The sequence below is a fragment of the Tamandua tetradactyla genome, chromosome 10 (genome assembly GCF_023851605.1).
Source record: "Tamandua tetradactyla isolate mTamTet1 chromosome 10, mTamTet1.pri, whole genome shotgun sequence".
NCBI classification, from domain to species: domain Eukaryota; kingdom Metazoa; phylum Chordata; class Mammalia; order Pilosa; family Myrmecophagidae; genus Tamandua; species Tamandua tetradactyla.
In genome coordinates this window covers 18,497,768-18,520,199 of record NC_135336.1, presented here as the reverse complement: position 1 = coordinate 18,520,199, position 22,432 = coordinate 18,497,768, and the positions used below count along the sequence as shown (strand labels likewise).

At 35.5% G+C, this 22,432-nt stretch overlaps 1 protein-coding gene across 9 annotated transcripts in view; it reads right to left on the bottom strand.

Annotated features, from left to right (window-relative positions):
- The window catches only part of LRCH3 (leucine rich repeats and calponin homology domain containing 3), a 224,017-nt gene that overhangs the window by 69,254 nt on the left and 132,331 nt on the right, over positions 1 to 22,432 (bottom strand). For all 9 annotated transcript variants that reach the window (XM_077118052.1, XM_077118051.1, XM_077118050.1 and 6 more), the window contains 3 exons: positions 21,631 to 21,751; positions 19,125 to 19,273; positions 10,039 to 10,115 (listed from right to left, as the gene is read on the bottom strand). In XM_077118052.1, coding sequence (XP_076974167.1) covers positions 10,039 to 10,115; positions 19,125 to 19,273; positions 21,631 to 21,751 — 347 coding nt within the window. The remainder of the gene's footprint in view (positions 1 to 10,038; positions 10,116 to 19,124; positions 19,274 to 21,630; positions 21,752 to 22,432) is intronic.

The following is a 22,432-nucleotide window of genomic DNA, read 5'->3' as shown; positions in this document are numbered from 1 at the left end:
GCAATTGTAAATAATGCTGCTATAAACATTGATGTGCAAATGTCCTTTTGTGTCCCTGCCCTCATGTCCTCTGAGTAGATACCTAACAATGGTATTGCCGGGTCATATGGCAATTCTATTTTTAGCTTTTTGAGGAACCGCCAAACTGCCTTCCACAGCGGCTGTACCATTTGACATTCCCACCAACAGTGGATAAGTGTAGCTCTTTCTCCACATCCTCACCAGTACTTGTCATTTTCTGTTTTATTGATAATGGCCATTCTGGTGGGTGTGAGATGATATCTCATTGTGGTTTTAATTCGCATTTCTCTAATAGCCAGGGAAGTTGAGCATCTCTTCATGTGCCTTTTGGCCATTTGTATTTCTTCTTCTGAGAAGTCTATTCAAGTCTTTTGCCTATTTTGTAATTGGGTTGGCTGTCTTTTTGTTGTTGAGTTGAACAATCTCTTTATAAATTCTGGATACTAGACCTTTATCTGATATATCATTTCCAAATATTTTCTCGCATTGCGTAGGCTGTCTTTTTACTTTCTTGATGAAATTCTTTGATGCACAGAAGTGTTGAATTTTGAGGAGTTCCCATTTCTTTCTTTCTTTCTTTAATGCTCTTGCTTTGAGTGTAAGGTCCAGGAAACTGCCTCCTAATATACGACTTATGAGATATTTCCCTACATTTTCTTCTAACAGTTTTATGGTCTTAGATCTAATGTTTAAGTCCTTGATCCACTTTGAGTTAATTTTTGTATAGGATGTGAGATATGGATCCTCTTTCAGTCTTTCACATATGGATATCCAGTTCTCTAGGCACAATTTATTGAAGAGACTATTCTGTCCCAGGTGAGTTGGCTTGACTGCCTTATCAAAGATCAATTTGTTCATAGATGAGAGGGTCTATATCTGAACACTCTATTCTATTCCATTGGTCAGTATATCTATCTTTATGCCAGTACCATGCTATTTTGACCACTGTAGCTTCATAATATCCCTCAAAGTCAGGTAGCGTGAGACCTCTGACTTCCTTTGTCTTTCTCAGGATACTTTTAGCTATTTGGGGCACCCTGCCCTTCCAGATAAATTTAATTGGTTTTTCTATTTCTGAAAAGTAAGTTTTTGGGATTTTAATTGATAATGCATTGAATCTTTAAATCAATTTAGGCAGAACTAACATCTTAACTACATTTAGTCTTCCAATCCATGAACACGGCATGCCCTTCCATTTATTTAGGTCATTTGTGATTTCTTTTAACAATTTCTTGTAGTTTCCTTTGCATAGGTCTTTTGTTTCTTTAGTTAGATTTATTCTAAAATATTATATTCTTTTGGTTGCAACTGTAAATGGAATTTTTTCTTGATTCCCCCTCAGACTGTTCGCTACTAGAGTATAGAAACACTACAGATTTTTGAGTGTTGATCTTGTAACCTGACACTTTGCTGTACTCATTTATTAGCTGTAGTAGTTTTGTTGTGGATTTTTTTGGGTTTTCGACATACAGTATCTGTCGCTTCCACGGGACCACAGTGCGAAGGACATTAAGGAATGACGAGTGAGACAGATGGGATCACGGGGTCTGAAGATTAGTGACAACAGACTACTTTATTCTTAACTAGTTCCTGTGTATATACTGCAGGGTTTATGTGTGCATGAATTTCGTGAGAAAACAGAGTGCTTACTTTTCAGTGTTTACCCCCTACATAAGATAGCCATAAAGAACTTGGGGTTAAGAAAAAACAAACATTCTCTCCTTCCCAGACTGTTCTCCATTAAGCAGATAACAATCTCCACAGTTTACTGCCACTGCCACTCTGAAGCCAGTTGCTCCCAATAAATTCCACAGGTCTTGTATTAACCCTTGTTCCTACAAGTATCATATCATCTGCAAAGAGTGACAGTTTTACTCCTTCCTTTCCAATTTTGATGCCTTGTATTTCTTTTTCTTGTCGAATTGCTCTGGCTAGAACTTCCAACACAATGTTGAATAACAGTGGTGATAGTGGACATCCTTGTGTTGTTCCTGATCTTAGGGGGAAAGTTTTCAGTTTTTCCCCATTGAGGATGATGTTAGCTGTGGGTTTTTCATATATTCCCATTATCATGTTGAGGAAGTTTCCTTCTATTCCTGTCCTTTGAAGTGTTTTCAACAAAAAGAATGTTGAATTTTGTTAAATGCCTTTTCTGCATCAATCGAGATGATCATGTGGTTTTCCTGCTTTGATTTGTTGATATGGTGTATTACATTAATTGATTTTCTGATGTTGAAACATCCTTGTATCCCTGGGATGAATCCTACTTGGTCATGGTACATAGTTCTTTTAATGTGTTGCTGGATTTGATTTGCTAGAATTTTGTTGAGGATTTTTACATCTATATTCATTAGAGAGATTGGTTTGTAGTTTTCTTTTTTTTGTGAAATCTTTGTCTGGCTTTGGTATGAGGGTGATGTTGGCTTTGTAGAATGAGTTAGGTAGCTTTCCCTCCTCTTCAATTTTTTTTGAAGAGTTTGAGCAGGACTGGTACTAATACTTTCTTGAATGTTTGGTAGAATTCACATGTGAAGCCATCTGGTCCTGGACTTTTCTTTTTGGTGAGCTTCTTAATGATTGGTTCAATTTCTTTACTTGTGATTGGTTTGTTGAGGTCATCTATTTCTTCTCGAGTCAAAGTTGGTTGTTCATGCCTTTCTAGGAAGTTGTCCATTTCCTCTACATTGTCATATTTATTAGCATAAAGCTGTTCATAGTATCCTGTCATTACTTCCTTTATTTCTGTGGGGTCAGTGGTTATGTCTCCTCTTCCATTTCTGATCTTATTAATTTGCATTTTCTCTCTTCTCCTTTTTGCCAATCGTGCTAAGGATCCATCAATCTTATTGATTTTCTCATTTTGCCCTTTCTTCTCTTTTGATATAGGCATTTATTTAGAGCAATAAATTTCCCTCTTAGCAGTGCCTTTGCTGTATCCCATAAGTTTTGATATGTTGTGCTTTCATTTTCATTTGCCTCAAGATATTTACTGATAATTCTTGTAATTTCTTCCTTGACTCACTGGTTGTTTAAGGACTACATATATTTTTAATTATATACACATGCATACCCAGGTATAATAATTGTCTTGAGGAAAAGCACTTTTGTGATTATTTGAGTTGTAGCTGAGCTAAGCTGCTTTGTCAATGAAACATTTTTACTTAAATGACTGACAAACCATTGTGGTTATTCAGATTTAGATGTTTGGCAGACATTTTCTCAAAAATGAATGAAGTGAGCCTGTCACTTCAAGGAAAAAACCCATATTTGTCACCATTGAAATGATTCAAGATTTCAAGTAGAATTAGAATTTGTTGGCTTAAAGTTTAGCAATATTGTGAAGGAATGAATGAATGCATTTTGCATATGGAAAAAACATGTCTTTCGGGGGTACAGAGGGTGGGATGTGCTAATTTCAAAGTGCTGTGCACACCAGAAAGCCATGTCCTTTAATCTTGATCCAATACCACAGGGCAAAAACTCTCTTCATTGGATTATCTCCAGGGTTGTGGCTGCTGAAGCTCTGCTGTGTGATTTTGATTAAATTATCTCCAGGGGGAAATGTGTTGATTAAATTATCTCCAGGGAAATGTGTGGGTGTGGCCAACACGAGTCCTAGAAGATTGAAGATATAGAAAGAAAATGCCCCTGGGAAACTGTTTGAAACAGGAAACTGGGAGAGAAAGGTAGCCCTTTGGCTTCCCATGAGATACTAAGTAAGCCAGAACCCAGAGTTGCATCCCAGAGGAGCTAAGTGAAGGCCCACAGATGCTTACAGAGGAAACCACAGCCATCAGAAACTGGAAGCAACAGAACTGGGAGCAAGGAACAAGGACCAGCAGATGCCAGCCATGTACCTTCCCATAAGACAGACACTGACCTTTCTTAAGTCAAGGTATCTTTCCCCGGATACCTTAGTTGGACATTGTTATGGCCTCAGAACTGTAAACTTGCAACTTAATACATTCCCTTTTAAAAGCCATTTCATTTCTGGTATATTGCATTCCAACAGCTTTAACAAATGAATACACCTTCCCAGTGCAATCATACAAACCAAAGTCCTTGGCCAAAGCTTCCCCACACCATGCCAAAAACGGAGATAGATTTACTTTTGTTTTAAGACTCTCTTTTTCTTAAGTTTCCATTGTCTGACCAACCTGTTTTCAAAGTGATACATTCTCTTTCTTTTTTGCTGGTCTTGAAAGGTAACATTTAGCTATCAATTTTGATTTTAAACTGCTGCTATATAATCATTACTGTGAATTTTTACTATAAAGCAATAAAAATATATTTTATTTAATGTATAATGATAAAATAAAAACATTATACATTTTTATACAGTAAAACATACATACACACAGGCATAAAAAGGTACATTCTAATGATTACATATTTAGAATAACAGGCATTAACTACAATTTCTTCCCTAGATTATTAATTTCATTGCTAAAATTTTCTTTCTTTTATTGGCCATCTATAAATGAACTGGACCAAAAAATTAACAGGACCAAATGTACTAGGATCAATTAAACCCATCACAAACAGTTTATAGGCCATAATTTGAAGAATATGTTTCAGTAATGTTTTCAAGAAAAACTTCCGAAGATATTACTTTCTTTCACCCCATTTCATTAACCACTTTTACAACAGAGCCCCTTTAAAAATTGGCTAAATCCATTGTCTGTACTTTGTCTCATCCCAGTTTATTTAAAACCCACTCTAATCTAACCCTGACTTTCACTGAAACAACTCTTTTCAAGTTTGTCAAGGACCTATTTATATTCCCTGGTCCAGCAGCTATTCTTGGTCCTAACCTTACTGAATCTCAGAGCAGTGGGTGGCTTTCTTTATACTTCTTTTTTGGCTTTTAAAAAGGGGAACTTAATAAGTTACTAGTTTATAGTTCTAAGGCCAGAAAAAGGTCACAGTTAAAACAAGTCTATAGAAATGTCGACTCTAAGGCATCCAAGGAAAGATACCTTGGTTCAAGAAGGCCGATGAAGTTTAGGGTTTATCTCTCAAGTGGAAAGGCACATGGTGAACACAGTCAGGGTTTCTCTCTCAGCTGGAAGGGTACATGGCAAACATTGTGGTGTCTGCTGGCTTTCTCTCCAGGCCTTTTGTTTCATGAAGCTCCATGGGAGGTGTTTTCCTTCTTCTTCTCCAAAGGTTGCTGGCTAGTGGACTCTCTGCTTCATGGTTCTGTGGTGTTCTGAGGCTTTCTCCAAAATACCTCTTTTTCAGGATGACAATAAACTAATCAAGATGCATGCAGAATGGGTGGAGACATGTCTCCATTTAAACAAGTTTAATACCCACAATTGATTTGAGTCTAATCAAGTTTAATGCCGACAGTTGATTGAGTCCTAGCTCTGTGGGGGAGATAACCTAATTAAGTTTCCAACCTGTAGTGCTGAATAGGGATTAGAAGAATGTTTATACTTCTTTACACTGCTTGCAGTAGTAAGATTCAGTTGTCAACTTGGCCAGGTGAAGGCACCGGGTTCTGTTGCTGTTGACATGAGCCAATGGTACGTGAACCTCATCCGTGGCTGATTATATCTGCAGTCGGTCAGGAGGCATGCCTGTTGCAATGAATGATGTTTGACTTAACTGGCTGGTGCTTAAATGAGAGAGCGCAACATAGCACAGCCCAAACAGCTCAGCGTACCTCATCTCAGCACTCACAATTTAGCCCAGGCCTTTGGAGCTGCAGAAAGAAATCACCCCGGCGACAGTTGTTGGAACCCAAAGGCCTGAAGAGAAGGCCAGTAGAGACCATCCTGTGCCTTCTCACATAAGAGAGAACCTCAGTTGAAAGTTGGCTGCCTTTCCTCTGAAGAACTAACAAAATACATCCCCTTTTATTAAAAGCCAATTTGTCTCTGGTGCGTTGCATTCCGGCAGCTAGCAAACAAGAACACTGCTTGAACCTCTGGGACACCACCTATTTTCTCCTACCTGCTGGCCACTCCTGCTGAGTCTCTTTTGTTGATTATTCAAGTTCAGTTCTTGCCTCTTTACTTCAATCTCATTTATCTAACTGCTAACTTGATAGCTCCACTTGGATTTCTACTAGGCTTCTCAGATACAACATAACCAAAAGTTAACCTGAACACCATCTCATGCCCCAATTTTGTCCTTCTTTGTTCAGCCTCCTTGAATATAACATAGTGTGTGCTTCTTGAACATACACATAGCCATGTACTTGCCCTTACACTTTTGTCAGGTTTCTACTAAAATATCATCATTAATCATATAGCATTGTTCTCTCTCTCCCTTTACCCTAACATTACTAGCTCTTTCGTCCCGCTTTATCTTTTTTCATAGCATTATGCATTGCTTGATACATATCTGTTATATTTATTTTTCAGCACCCAGTAAAGGGTAAACTCTATGACAGCAAGGACCGCGTCTGTTTTGTTCACTATCTCTAGCTCTCAGAACAGAGTCAGATATAGTAGGTGCTCAAGTAATAATTTTTGACTAAATGGCAGTGGCAACTTTCCCTACCTAGACCCCAAAATAAAAGCATGGAATACTAAAATATAAGAAACAAAAATGAAGGTAAATCATATGTATCTCTTTTACTCTTGAGCTTATTTGAGCTAAGTAAACCGGACATTTACTTCTATAAGGTAGACTTTGAACTGCCCCCTGCTTTTCTTTGTCTGTAAAATCATATAATTAACGTGACTAGCTTTGTCTACGTAACACGGAAAAAAAAAAGCCCACAACCTTCCAGATGTTACTTAAATGGTCTCTAATTCTATGCTGTTTCTTATAGAAGTTAGTGAACTTTACAGGATCTATTCTGATATTATCATCTATTCTGAAATACAATAATTCAGATTATAAATGTCTTTAAAAATTCAGTTTTTGATAATTAAAATAACAAAGGATAACTTTTGATAGTTTGACTTCAAATTTATATAATTCATCTTGGCAAATTACTATAAACCATTACCAATTTATTACACTTTTTACTTAATATGTCCCCCTACATTTATTATGCATCAGGAGGATAATGCTTATGCGTGATGGGGAGTGGGTGGATGGGAAGAAATGTGCATGGTGGGTGAGGGAAGGGAAAGATAATAGGGATAAAATAAGAAGTAAGCATCCGGGCCGCGGTGGCTCAGCGGGCAAAGTGCTTGCCTGCTATGCCGGAGGACCTCGGTTCGATTCCCGGCCCCAGCCCATGTAACAAAAAACGGAAAAACAAAATACAATAAAACAAGAAAATGTTTAAAGATGTTTCCCTTTCTTCCTTCCTTCCTTCCTTCTATCCTTCCTTCCTTCTCTCTGTCTTTCCTTTAAAAAAAAAAAAAAAAAAGAAGTAAGCATCCTCTTTTTCTGCTTACTACCAGAGGGCTAAGATAACAAGTGGGCAAGTTGCAATTTCTTCCCATCCTCCCCACCAAAAAAAAGTACTCATGACTTCCGTGTCCAGTATTGTGGCAGATCAGATGCCCTCAATGACTCCTCCAGCCAAAACAATGCAAATGCTAAAGAAAATAAAATAAATATTTTTAATGAACTCCTGAGCTGGAATGAAAGTAAAGAATTAAGATTCTAAAAAAGAACTAAAACCAGGAACTCTGGGTAGGTAGGCCTTTGACCCCCATGATCTCTGGCTCCTAGGGTGCTACTCTGATGAATATGTTACATTAAATGGCAAAAGACTTTGCGTATGTAACTGAATTTACTTTTTTGCATATGTAATTAAATTTACTAATCACCTGGATTATCCAGGTGGGGTTATGTGTCCTTAAAAGAAGAGGAAGGAAAAGAGTTTGTGAGAGAAATGTGGCAGAAGGAGAAGTCACAAGAGATTTGCAAAGTGAAAAAAATGTGGTCCACATTTTTTGCTGGCTTGAAGATGGAAAGGGCTATGAGCCATGGAATGCTGATTACCTCTAAAAGTTGAGAATTATCCCAGTCAACAGACAGCAAGGAAATGGAGACCTCAGTCTTAAAACTGCATGGAACTGTTTGGAAGTAAATTCTGCCCAAGAGTGTACAGATAAGAATCCAGGCCAGCTGATAACTTGACTTAGGGCTGTGAGACCCTAAGCAGAGAACTCAGTTGACCCTGTCCAGACTTCTGATCTAGAGAATAGTGGTATAACAAACCAGTGTTGTTTTAAGATAACAGATTTGTGGTAATTTGTTACTGAAGCAATTTAAATCTCATACATAATACATTCTTTTTGCATGGCAAAAAAAGTTGGTTTTCATCTTGGGGGTTTCTGCTAAATCCTGGGGATCTTGAGCTTTACCTATGCAGGAGATTGATCGGGAGAGGCAACAAAGATTAGGTCCACCCAAAGAGTGGAAATGTATTAGAAACCCCTTCTTGAAACAAGAACCTTAAAGGACCACAATCTCATAAGAAGACATGACAATTTCAAAGCATATGAAATTTAACTAAATACTTATGAACTAACTGATAAGACTATAAAAAGCTAAGTTAGGATCTTTCATTTTCAATATTCTCCCACATTCTTTTTCGGTCCCCTATTTCCAATAACTTTAAAACCTTATCAAATGTGGTGGTTCGGTGGTAGAATGTTTGCCTTGCATGCAGGAGACCTGGATTCAATTCCCAGACCATGCAACCCCCCCAAAAAACCTTATCAAATGTAAGTAAAGAAATATTTGTGACAGTTTCTACACAGTAAATTAACTGTCATTTAAAAATACACATATCCTCTCTCTCTAAGTCAACTTGGCAGGTGAAGTAAATGCCCTCTTCCCTATGTGGGACATGACTCCTGGGACATAAATTTCCCTGGCAATGTAGGGCAGAACTCCTGCGGTGAGCCAGGACCTGGCATCATGGGATTGAGAAAGCCTTCTTGATCAAAAGGAGGAAGAGAAAAATGAGATAAAATAAAGTTTCAGTGGCTGAAAGATTTCAAACAAAGTTGAGAGGTTATGTAGGAGGTTATTCTTATATATTACATAGGATATCCCTATTTAGTTTATGATGTATTGAAATAGCTAGAGGAAGTGCCTGAAACTGTTAAACTGATTTCCAGTGGCGTCAATCTTGACGATTATATAAGTGTATAATTTTTACAATATGACTGTGTGATTGCGAAAACCTTGTGTCTGTTGTTCCCTTTATCCATGGTTTGGACAAATAAGGTCAAAAAATAAATAAATAATGGGGGGATAAGAGATTTAAAAAATTAGGTAGATTGCAATACTATTGGTCAATGAGAGGAAGTGGTAACAGGTATGGAATGCATGGGCTTTTTCTTTTTCTGGAGTGATGCAAATGTTCTAAAAATGATCATGATGATGAATACAGAACTATGTGATGATATTGTAAGCCACTGATTGCATGCTTTGGATGGACTATATGGCAAGTGAAGATATTGCAATAAAAATGTAAAAAAAAAAAAAAAAAGATGGAAGGCAAAAAACCAAAGACTGGGAGCTTTTTTAGACTATGATATAGTCTATGCAAAGAAATTCTTTAGAATTGAAGAATGAGAGGTATAACTCTAAATCGTCAAGTTATTTTCAGAAATATTCAATGGGGCACTAAGTACAGTGGAAAGATCATATTAATTGAAAAAAAGAATGATGATATTTAGCATGATCGCTTGTCTTTCTTTCTCTGTTATCCTGCCCAAAGTTTAAAGAAGAAACTTTTTAGGACTTTGAAATTAAGTTAGCTCTCTTTATGTATGAATCTAGACATATCACCACAAAATCTCATTGTTATTAAGTATCCTCAAATTAATTAACTGTATGGTTCCAAAGCAATTAATTAATAATTTAGGCTGACCTGAATTTAGAGTCAATAGATGAATTTTACCTCTTTTTTTAAAGATATAAGCACAAAAGCACATTGCCACTTGGCTCTAAATATATGGTATCTAAAATATGTAGTATCTAAACATCTTCATTATACATAGATTTCTACAAAACCAAAATCATTTCATGAACTTGTCAGTGAGTTTTTAAGACAGAAACAAATTAAGTAGAATTGTTTTTTCATACCTGTTTTGGTGTGAACATCTTCTTATGTCTTCTGTTTTTTGAAACTCTCTAATGGGTACAGGCTTTATTGGTGAACCCTAGACCAAAAAAGGAAGAAACAAAAATAAGAGAAGTTAACCTATAAATGCAGAACTCTGTGATGACATAGTTCTTGTTCAACTTGGCATTTAGAGTTCTGTAGATAACACTAAGACATGTTTTAATAGAATATTCAAATGTGAACTTTCATGTTTAAAAGTATTATAGACTATATTACTATTTTTATAAAAACAAAAATATTCACAATCCATAAAAGTTTATTTTAGTTTAAAAAATTAGATTTCCTTTATCATTGCATTATATAAGTTATAGTGACCATATACAGAAATTATAGTGACCTCCCCAGTAATTTAACTCAACAATAACATTTTAGAGTTGGAAAGGGTCTTAGAGGTCAGCGAGTAAGAACTGCCAAACCAGGGCAATAATTTTTTCACACTGTCCTGACAGTTGTGCAACCTCTTTTGAGTATTTCTATGCAGTAGAGAGTCCACTAGGCAGATCACATTTATTATTTCTCTACCATCACAAATTATTACTTGTCGTAGTCATAGTAGTAGTCAGGATGTTTGTTGGAATATAGAGATAAAATAAAAAGTAACTTCCATTCATGAAAAATACAGTATTACTTAAAAGAGAAATATTGCGATTTATTTATAAACTAAAAGTGCAAAGGTCAATTCTAATAAGCATTACTGAGGAAAATTAAACTGATTAAAGTGATATGGAGCTAACACTGCCAAATAAAAATACAGGTCAAAAGTGGAGGCTTATGGGTTACCATATCATATATTTTCTCAAATCAGAATCTATAGATGCAACACAATTTTATTCTTTTTTTATTTTTTTGCAACACAATTTTATTTTAACACCAAAAATAATAATCAAAATGGGCATGCATCATGGGAAAAATAAGAAAACAACTTATCCAAAAAGGATATGTAAGAATCAAATGTAAAACTATTTATTGTCTATCTCCAAGAAATAGGTACATCACACGTAACTAGAAAATCTTCTTTGGTGAGCTGCTACAAAGGACCAAAACTGACTACCTAGTTTTTGGGTATAAGGATGATATAAAATGAGCTATAATTCTAGAATCCTCGTGAAAGATTATTCTAATTTTATTGAATATATTTGTTTTATTAACCAAAATCTCTCTTAGTATGTTACATCAGTGATTTACCACTTTGGCTTTATTATTATGCAATTAGCTAAAATTATTGCAAGAGGAAAATGTGCAATTTTCAAGATAAAATGAATATGATAGTGGTTTAAATTAAATAAATAAATATGTTATACCCTATTCAGGTTGGGAATGGCCTATGTATATGAGAGGTGTTATAATAAAATTGAAAAATAGCACAGTGTTTAAAACATCACATAAGTTTTTTTAACAACTGACTTTTTAGATAGTATTCAGGAGTATAAAAAGATATTTCTTCAGTGGCTGTTAAATCATCTAAAATAATATTGATTTATCAAAGTTTTACAGATGCCAAGTTTTAGAAAGCCTTTACAGCATAAGAATCATAAAATGTATAGAATGTTTCCATACATAACAGGCAGCTGGAACTGAAAAACTTGTGGTTAGAAAATAATGAAGATAATGAATTAAAGAAATGGTACTATATAATTTTTTACTAGTATTGTAACAGGTATTTTTGTTTTTAATAGAAATAGCATATCCATACAGAAAAATTAATCATAAAATGGTCAAAATAACTACAAAAAGAAAAAAGGAGAGGGTGCATAGGTAGTTCAGTGGTTAGAATGCCCGCCTTCCACAAAGGAGACCCGGGTTCGATTCCCAGACCATGCATTCCCCCTACCCATCCCCCAGAAAAAAGAAAGAAAAATGGACTCCTTTTAACAATTATAATTTTATACTGTTAATTTTACTGCAAATTATTGTCCTTTTGCTCTAATAGGGATGCTGATAGCCTGTCCCAGAAGTTTCATCAATCACTTGGAATACTATTATCTCTGGGTGCAGAACTTTGATTCATAAAACTTTATTCAACTTTAAATACCCTTGTATCTTCTGTACACAGATAAAAAATGCCATGCTCAAAAGCCTACAGAGAGCAAAACCAAAAGATTCTTTTTTAAGAAAATGATACTATCTCCAGAGGACCTCTTTTATTACTCAGATGTGGTCCAACTCTGCAAGGAAAATCATTACCCTCCCCCCATGTAGGACATGACATCCAGGCATGAAAGTCTCCCAGGCCTCATGGGATTGACAATGCCATCCTGACCAGAAGGTGGAAAAGAATTGTTACAAATAAGTCTCAGTAGCTGAGAGAGTTCAAATAGAGTTGAGAGGCTATTCTGGAGGTGACTCTTACTCAAGTTTCAGCTAGATATTGCCATTTATTATGGTTTGCCAGACCCAAACCCAAACCATTCCGGCAACCCAAAAGAATACCTAAAGCTCTATTTGAGGTTCTACAAAGGTTCCATGCAATACGATTACTTTCTAGAAACCTATAACCTCTATGTAGTTCCTAGGCCAGGTAAGTCCTGAACTCAGAGAGGCCAGCCTCTACAGAACATTGACTAGTTCCATCCCCATATCCCATATTATTGACAGCCCTTTCCAACATGGAAAAGTTAGAATGGACATAGCTCAAATACCCCTAAAGATGGGAGAAAGATCAAAGGAGAAGGTGGAGTAATAACAAGGACATAGAGAACTTAAAACAATTTGATAAATGAATTAGACCTAACAGATATATATAGGTCATTACACCCCAAAACACCAGGATATACATTCTTCTCTAGTGATCATGGAACATTCTCCAGGATAGATAATAGATGGGGCATAAAACAGGTCTTTATAAATTTAAGAACACTGAAACTACACAAAGCACTTTCTCTGATCACAATGGAGTGAGGCTGGGAATTAATAACCACCAAAGAATAAGAACTTTCACAATTATACAGAGATATTAAACAATGAATGGGTCAAAGAAGAAACTGCTAGAGAAATCAGTAGCTATCTGGAGCTGAATGAAAAAAAGAATACAACCTATCAGAACTTATGGGATGCAGTAAAGGCAGTGCTGAGAGGGAAATTTATAGCCTAAATGCCTATATTAAAAAACAAGAAAGCAAAAATTGAGGATGTAACTGCTTACCTGGAAGAATTTGAGAAAGAACAGCAAACTAACTTGAAAGGAAATGGGAGAAGAGAAATGATAAAGATTAAAGGAGAGTTAAATGAATGGGAAAAGAACAATAGTAAGAAACAATAAAATCAAAAGTTGGTTCTTTGAGAAAACCAATAAAATCAATAGGCCACTAGCAAGGCTGACAAAGAAAAAAAGAGGATGCAAATAAAATCAGAAATGAGAGGGCAGTCATTATCACAGATCCTGAAGAAATAAAAAAAAAATCCTAAAAGGATACTATGAACAACTAAATGCCAACAAACTAGACAGCTTAGATGAAATGGACAAATTCCCAGAAACACACAAACAAGCTACACTGACTCAAGAAGAAATAGAGACTCTCAACAAACCAATCACAAATAAAGAGATTCAAACAGTTAACAAAAATCTTCCCTCAAAGAAAAGTTCAGGGTCAGATAGCTTCACAGGAGAATTTTATCAAACATTCCAAAAAGGACTAACACCAATCCTGCTCAAACATTTCCAAAAAACTGAGGAAAAAGGAACACAACCTAACTCATTTTATGAAGTGAACATCACTTTAATACCAAAACTAGGTAAAGATGCTATAAGAAAGGAAAGCTACAGATCAATCTGCCTAATGAACATAAATGTAAAAATTCTCAACAAAATATTACCAAAGCAAATCCAACAGAACATTAAAAGAATTTTACACCATGACCAAGTGGGGTTTACACCAGGAATGCACAGATGATTCAACATAAAATCAGTTAATGAATTACAGCGCATTAGCAAATCAAAAGGAAAAAAATCATATGAACGTCTCAATTGAAGCTCAAAAAGCATTCAACAAAATTCAACATCCTGTTCTGATAAAAACACTTCAAAAGGTAGGAATCAAAGGTAACTTCCGCAACACAATAAAAGATATATAGGCAAAACCCATAGCCACACTGCACTCAATGGTAAGAGATTGAGAGCTTTCACCCTAAGATCAGGAATGAGACAAGGATGCTCTATGTCACCACTATTATTCAACATTATACCAGAAGTTCTAGCAAGAACAATCAGGCTGGAAAAAAAAATAAAAAGCATCCAAACTGGAAAGGAAGAAGTAAAACTTTCGTTATTTGCAGATGACATGGTACTATACTTGGAAAATCCTGAGAAATCAACAACAAAGTTACTTGCTAATAAACAAATTCAGCAAGGTGGCAGGTTATAAAAAAGTGCAAAAATTGATAGTGTTTCTATACACAAGCAATTACCTAACCAAGGAGTCAATCAAGAAAAAATTTCATAAAATAGCAACTAAAAGAATCAAGTATCTAGGAATGAACTTAACTAGGGATGTGAAGGACTTGTACACAGAGAACTACATAAATTGTTAAAAAAAAAATCAAAGAAGACCTAAACAGGTGCAAAAACATTCCATGCTCATGGATGGAAGGTTAAACATAGTTAAGATGTCAATTCTAATCAAATTGATGTACAGATTCAACACAGTACCAACAAAAATTCCAACAACCTACTTTGAAGACGTGGAAAAGTCAGTTACCAAATTGATCTGGAAGGAAAGGAGATCCCAAATAGCTAAAGGCACCCTAAAAAGAAGAACGAAGTAGGAGGATTAACCCTCCCTGATTTTAAAACTTATTATAAACCCGTAGTGGTCAAAACAGCATTGTATTGGCAAAAAGACAGGAGTATTGACCGATGGAATTGAATTGAGAGCACAGAAATAGACTACCAAATCTATGGTGAACTGATCTTTGGCAAGGTCCCTGAATCCACTGAACTGGGACAAAAGAGTCTTTTCAACGAACAGGCATGGGAGAACTGGATATGACCAGCCAGAAGAATGAAAGAAGACCCTTACCTTACACCTTTTACAAAAAAAAACTTCAAATTGGATCAAACACCTAAACATAAGAACCAGTAATATAAAGCTCCTAAGAGAAAATGTAAGGAAATAGCTTCATGACCTAGTAATAGGAAGTAGCTTCCTAAACTTTACACCCAAAGCACAAGCAACAAAGGAAAAAAAATAGATAATTGGGAACTCCTCAAAATCAGATGTCTTTGCACCTCAAAAGACTTTGTCAAAAAGGTAAAGAGGCAGTCAACTCAATGGGAGAAAATATTTGGAAATCACACATCAGATAAAGGTTTGATATCTTATACATATAAAGAAATCATACAACTCAATAACAAAAGAACAAGCAATCCAATTATAAAATTGGCAAAAGATATGAGTAGACATTTTTCTGAAGAACAAATACAGGTGGGTAAAAAGCACATGAAGAGATGCTCACTCTCATTAGCTATAAGAGAAATGCAGATCAAGACTACAATGAGATACCACCTCACACCTATAAGAATGGCTGCTATTAAACAAACAGGAAACTACAAATGTTGGAAAGGATGTGAGAAACTGGGACACTTCTGCACCGCTGGTGGGAAGGTATAATGGTGCAGCCACTATGGAAAACAGTCTGGTGGTTCCTCAGAAAACTAAATATCAAGTTGCCCTATGACTCAGCAATACCACTACTTAGTATATTCCCAGAAGAGTTGAAAGCAGTGACACATACAGACATTTGAACACCAATGTTCACAGCAGCACTATTTACAATCATCAAAAGATGGAAACAATCCAAGTACTCTTCAACAGACAAGTGGATTAACAAAATGTGGAATAATATTCAGCAGCAGTTAGATGAAACAAAGACAGATGGATGAGCTTTGAGTACATAATGCTGAGTGAAATAAACCAGACATAAAAGGACAGATACTGTATGAATTCACTTTTATAACTATGGTAAAGGTAAAATCAAAGGCTTATAATACAGAATATGGGAGACCTAGAGATACACAGAAGCTTGAGATGGGCAAACAGTTTTCTAATGAGGTTGAGCTTAATTGCAAGGGAAGAGACATAGTGAAGGCGGTTCACTAGTGGGTCTATAAGTAATATTACTATATTGAAGGTGAACATGACGGAAAGGGTTTGTATAGACTTGTGTCCCACCAATTAACACCACAAATACAAGTAAGTTCCTGCATGAAGTACTCCAAAGGTGTGGATGTTGCACAAAGTGTATAATTTCAGGGTATGGAGGGAAAATGATATTGCATGCTATGGGCTATGTTTAAGAAGAAAACATCAACAATACTGCAGCAATATCAGGGGCACATAATGGGGGGAGGGACAAGAGTTAGGGGGAGGTATGGATTTTCTATGTGGTGAGGGTATGCCTATTGGCTATTGTTCTCTTAGGGACAATGAAATTATCTAAAGTTGATGGACTGCTGACTGTGGACATTATACATGAAGCCCAACAGATGGAGGTGGGTGAAAGATGCACTGACTGAGAAGCAGACTGATGAATGATGTTGTAAACATATGATTGAACATGGTGCTGCCACAAAAAGGAATGAAGTTGTGAGGTACGCAACGATGTGAATGAACCTGTGGGACATTTGGTGAGGCAAAATAAGCCAGAAACAAAAGAGCAAATATTATATGAACTCATTTAGAAAATACTAACAAGAAAACTGGGGCCTAGATTGTAAGCTCTTTGATAGCAGAGTGGTAATTATTTAGTCCAGAGTGGTAATTATTTTTGGAAATTAATGAGCTGTTTTATATATGTGTAACCTGATATATAAGATAAGAATGAAGCCTATCCGACTAGGATTAAGGTAATCCAGAATACAGGGGAAAGGAAGACATTGCTTGCATTTTAGAACTTCACCTACTCCAAAGCCCCAAAGGAAGAAAGTTTTCTTATGTCCGGAACCTAAATTTTCTGTAGCACATAATCTAACACGACCTGTCTGGATAGATCATTTCAACAATCCAAACACAGGGAGTACAGAATGACAGTCTTTAATTCTGCATAGCATAATGTAATGCCTAGATATACCCCAGAACATATTAAGAGAAAATCAAAAAGTACTGGCAAAGTCCCTTGAGGGATGGGAGAAAAAATGGAATTATTAAAATCTACCACTGGGGAAACCCTAGATACTGTGTCAAACATTAGGGTCACCCAAATCAACAGGCCAAGCCCTTGATCTTGAGAAGCTTATGTATGTAGCGGAGAAGCTTAGACTACCTATAGATATGCTTAAGAGTCACCTGCAGAGGGCCACTTTTGCTGCTCAGATGTGGCCTTTCACTCTCTAAGCCCAACTCTGCAAGTGAAACTCTTGCCCTCCCCTCCTACAATGGGATATGATATCCAGGGGTGAAAATCTCACTGGCGGCGTGGAAGAAGAACCCTAGGGATGCACCTGGCCCTGGTACCATAGGAACAACTATGCCACCCTGACGGAAAGGAGGAAGAGAAGTGCGACAAATAAGGTTTCAGGGCCTGAGAGTTCAAATAGAGTCAAAGGCTACACTATAGGTCACTCTTGCACATGCTTCAGTTAGACGTTGCTACCTATCATAACTTGCCAAACCACAATCAAAACCATTCCTGCCAATCCTAAAGAATACCTAGGGCATTATATAAGATTCTGCAAGGGTTCCATGCACTAGGGTAACTGTCCAAAATCTACAACCTCCAGATGAGTCCCTGGACCATATAAGTCAGAATATCAGCTAGTTCTATCCCTCTATCCCATATTATCGACAGCCCCTTCCAATGTGAAATAGTTAGAAAGGAAATAGCCAAAATACCTCTAAAGAGTGGGAGAAAGATCAAAGCTGAGGATAGGTTATACAGAGAAGGTTGGGTTTAACAAAGGAGTATGAATGTTGAATCATTATACTGATATTTCTTTTAGCCTCCAGTACCTTAGAGCAGCTAGAAATAAAAACCTGAAATTGTGGAATTGTAACCCATATCAACTCTGAAATCTGTTCTACAACTAATTGTTGTGATGTACTTTGAAATTTATGGCTTTTATGTATACATGTTATTTAAAGAGAAGAAGTATAATAATAGATAAGATTGGATTTAACAAATGAATATGACTACTGAATCATTATATTGATATTTCTGTTGGTCTCCAGTGTCTTGGCGCAACTTGAAGAATAAATGAAAAATCATGGAACTATAACCCACACCAAACTTTAAAATCTGTTCTATAACTTCCTGTTAAAATGTACTTGGAAATTTATTGCTTATATATATATATATATATATGTTATATTTCACAATGAAGAAAGAAATATTAAAAAAAGAAAAGAAAGAAAAAAAACAGCCCCAAGTTTTTCTCAAATAACCCCTGCTCGGAGCTGGGACCAACTCCAGATATCATCACTACTCATAGTGAAGTAGAGTCATTTTATTATGCTGAACACATATATTCAAGAATGCTATTTCCACTTTAGAGCCTTCACAAATTGGCAGAGATTCTCCAGTGAGCTGAATGCTCACTTGTTTTCTAAAGCTATTCAATGCTCCAGTAGAAGGGACATGCAAGATTTTTAACGGTAAGCAATTTACATTCTGTGTGATTTAGCACGAAAGCTCTAATATAATTAAGCTCATTATACAAATTTTATGGTTATGTTCACGTGTTGTCCCCAAAGTCTTACTGATCAAACTATGAATTACCAGTTAGTACAATAAAAAGGCAATAAAATGAACAATAAAAAGCATAATATTCTTTTGCATTTCTTCAAATGTCTTCCATTACTCTAAGCTACATTTTATCATTCCTTTATCAAAATCCTGAAGTCTACATCCTATTTGAGCAATAAATCTAGACTGCATGTGAGACTACTATCAAATTTCAGAATAAATCTAAAAACTCTGAAACAAACTGGGAATGAACTTAATAAAACAAATAATTGGTCCTGAACAAGCAAATCACTGAAATTCATACTATTATGAAGTGGTCTTACTAGGAGATAGCAACATATACACAGTTAGGCTTAAAAGTATTCACTACCTCATACGAGATTCGCCGTTGTTCAATATATGCCATGAACTGTGAACTGAGACTGTCTGAGTCCAGGGCCTTGCGCTGCCTCAGCTCTTCTTCTTCTTCCTCCACAGTACAGCTGTCAATGTAGTCAATCTGATCCAGATCATGTTCCACTGTACACATGACACACATACACACACACACCAGAGAAAGCATTCAGATTAGACAGCCAATAGAAGATAGTTACTTAAATTGTATTCTCTCCTTTTCCTAACATTTTCCCTATCTGAAAACAGGAAGAATGAGGAAAAGTTTAAATGACATAAGCCTTTACTATTATTAGACTATGGCCACTCTTAAGAAAAGGCTCCAGAAAATCTTAATCTTAATTCACTAAAGAATGTAGTAATTGATGGTTATTATTGGAATATAGATCTCCATTATTTCTTTTGCTTTTGGTAATACCTTACTATTTAAACTGAGCAATGAAGTTTGAGTTTGTGAGAGTGGAAGATTAATTTTAAAGATTGAAAGGTGCACCTACTTCTAGGATTTCTTTTTGTGTCTTACGTTTGAGGCTTATCTCTTTGGGGAATTAGGAGGCAGCAAATCTAGCAGAAAAAACTCAAAGAAAAGTAAAAGGAAATACAAAAGATAAAGGATAAAGCAAATGGACCTGGAGAGACAGAAACAGATATTATTATTTCCTTTTCCAAAACTATACTAAACATTTTAAAAATCATGATCAGAAGAAAGACTTTCTTATTTGCTTAAGCACTGTAGATATTTTGCAGCAGTTTGTGGGCCACATTATTATTTCATCTGAAAAGTCTGGGAATACCCCATTATTTTTAAGTTTAAAAAGTCATTACTCTTAAAAAAAGTCATTTCTCATTGCTACCTATCATAACTTGCCAAATTCCAACCAAAACCATTCCAGCCAAAAAGAATACCTGGGGCAATATATAAGATTCTACAAAGGTTCCATGTACTAGAATAACTCTCCAGAAACCTACAACCTCCAGATGAGTCCCTGGACCATATAAGTCCAGAACATCAACCAGTTCCATCCCTCTATTCCATATTATCGACAGCCCCTTCCAGCATGAAATAGTTAGAAAGGGAATAGCCAAAATACCTCTAAAGAGTGGGAGAAAGATCAAAGCTGAGGATAGGTTATACAGAGAAGGTTGGGTTTAACAAAGGAGTACGAATATTGAATCATTATACCGATATTTCTTTTAGCCTCCAGTACCTTAGAGCAGCTAGAAATAAAAACCTAAAACTGTGGAACTGTAACCCATACCAACTCTGAAATCTATTCTACAACTAATTGTTGTGATGTACTTTGAATTTTATGGCTTTTATGTACATATGTTATTTAAAGAGAATGAGGAGCATAACAGAACAATAGGATTAAACCAATGAGTATGACTGCTGAATCATTATGCTGACATTTCTGTTGGTCTCCAGTGTCTTGGAGAAGAAGAAAAAATGAAAAATTGTGGAACTGTAACCCATACAAAGAACCTTTTTTGTTGCTCAGATGTGGCCTTTCTCTCTAAGCCAACTCAGTAAGTGAACTAACTGCCCTCTGATGTGTATTTAATACTTAATAGCACATCCAAATTCAGAAAAGCCACACTTGAAAGGTTCAATAGCCACATGTAGCTAGTGGCTAACACAGTGGACAGGACAGCACACTGCTAGACATTATTTTAAGTGTGAAGCAAACTGAGAAATATATCTCATATGAAAAGCAAAATTGAAAAGAAAATCACTGAAATGTAAAGGGAATGGTTAATGATGGGAATAATGAAGACAATAAGAGAAGGAAAAAATAAAGAAAACAGACCACTTAAATGAAATATTATTCAGAGAGGAACGCTCTTTTCATATAATATAATGGATTTCTGAAAATTGAAGTAATTCTTTCCTACTACCCCTCAAATTTTAAACATTAGGATTTAGTAATTCAAACTAAAGTATTGCTAAGATCAAGAGGTTATCTCAGAAGCACAAGGAAGCAAATACATCTTTACGTTAATGAACTATAAGAACTATTCCTTTTTAAATGCCAAAATAAGGAAAACTGAGACCCAGATGCCTTGAAGAGCACAATTTCAGATGGAAGAACACGTAAACATCAAGAAATTCACTGAATTCAAAATAATGAGTACAAAAGAGAATCTTTAAAAAGGAGAATGGTATTTCAAAGAAGATCACAGGTAAATCAAGACAAACCGATTTATTCTAGGTGACTTGTCTTTAACGAGGTTTCCTCCCAAAATAAAAATGAGATTTTTTTTTTGGAATATTATATTCTACCTATAAGCCTAAAAACAGACAAATTGAAATGCAATGCCAATGGAAAATCATTTTTTTCAAACAATTATAAAAGAGAAAGTCTTTATGAAGATGAGTAAACAAGTTACAGATAAACAAACAAAAGGAGTGAATGTGAAAAAGACCGCGTTAAAAAGTTAAAATGATTATGAAGATTTTATATTTCATCTGTAATTATGTTTACCTCCACCATTTGTTATCACTAAACTGCTAGGATTCTCTTGGTATTGACTTTCTCTCCGTAGTCTCTGTTCTTTAGTAATCTCTGCTACTCGAAGAGGCAGATCTGAAAATTCATCTGTAGGCTTAAAATAGAGCAGAAACAATAAAATCCACATAATTTAAAATTGGGGACAATATAAGCATGAAAAGCATGGGTATAATACAAGCTCATTAAAATTAAGATTTAATAATATATAGCTAGATTCAAGACACACATGTACATGAATTTAAATTATCTGCATATTATGTAATTATATGGGCATAGCCACGCTTATGTACACAGCCCATCCACACATACATACATACACAAAATTCCAAATTATAAATGGGCTGTGTTCTAAAAGTGATTTTGCTTTGGACTCCCAATAAAACAATATTATAAATAGTAAATTATCAGACTAGCTAAAAAAGTTTTTTATAAATATATATATTGGATACATGGAAATACTAATGGTCAATGTGAGGGAAGGGTAAGGAGTATGGTATGTATGAGTTTTTCTGTTTTCTTTTTATTTATTTTTCTGAAGTGATGCCAATGTTCTAAAAAATGATCAACATTTTGTGATGAATATACAACTATGTGAATGATATTGTTAACCACTGACTATATACCATGTATGGAGGGTTTGCATGTTAAAAATGTATGTGCTTGTTTTATTGATAAAACAATGTACAACATTGTTGTATCAACAAAAATTTAAAAAGAAAAAAGTTTATTTTTTATAATTTAATCCAATTTTTAGCTAAAATATTATACCTTAGTA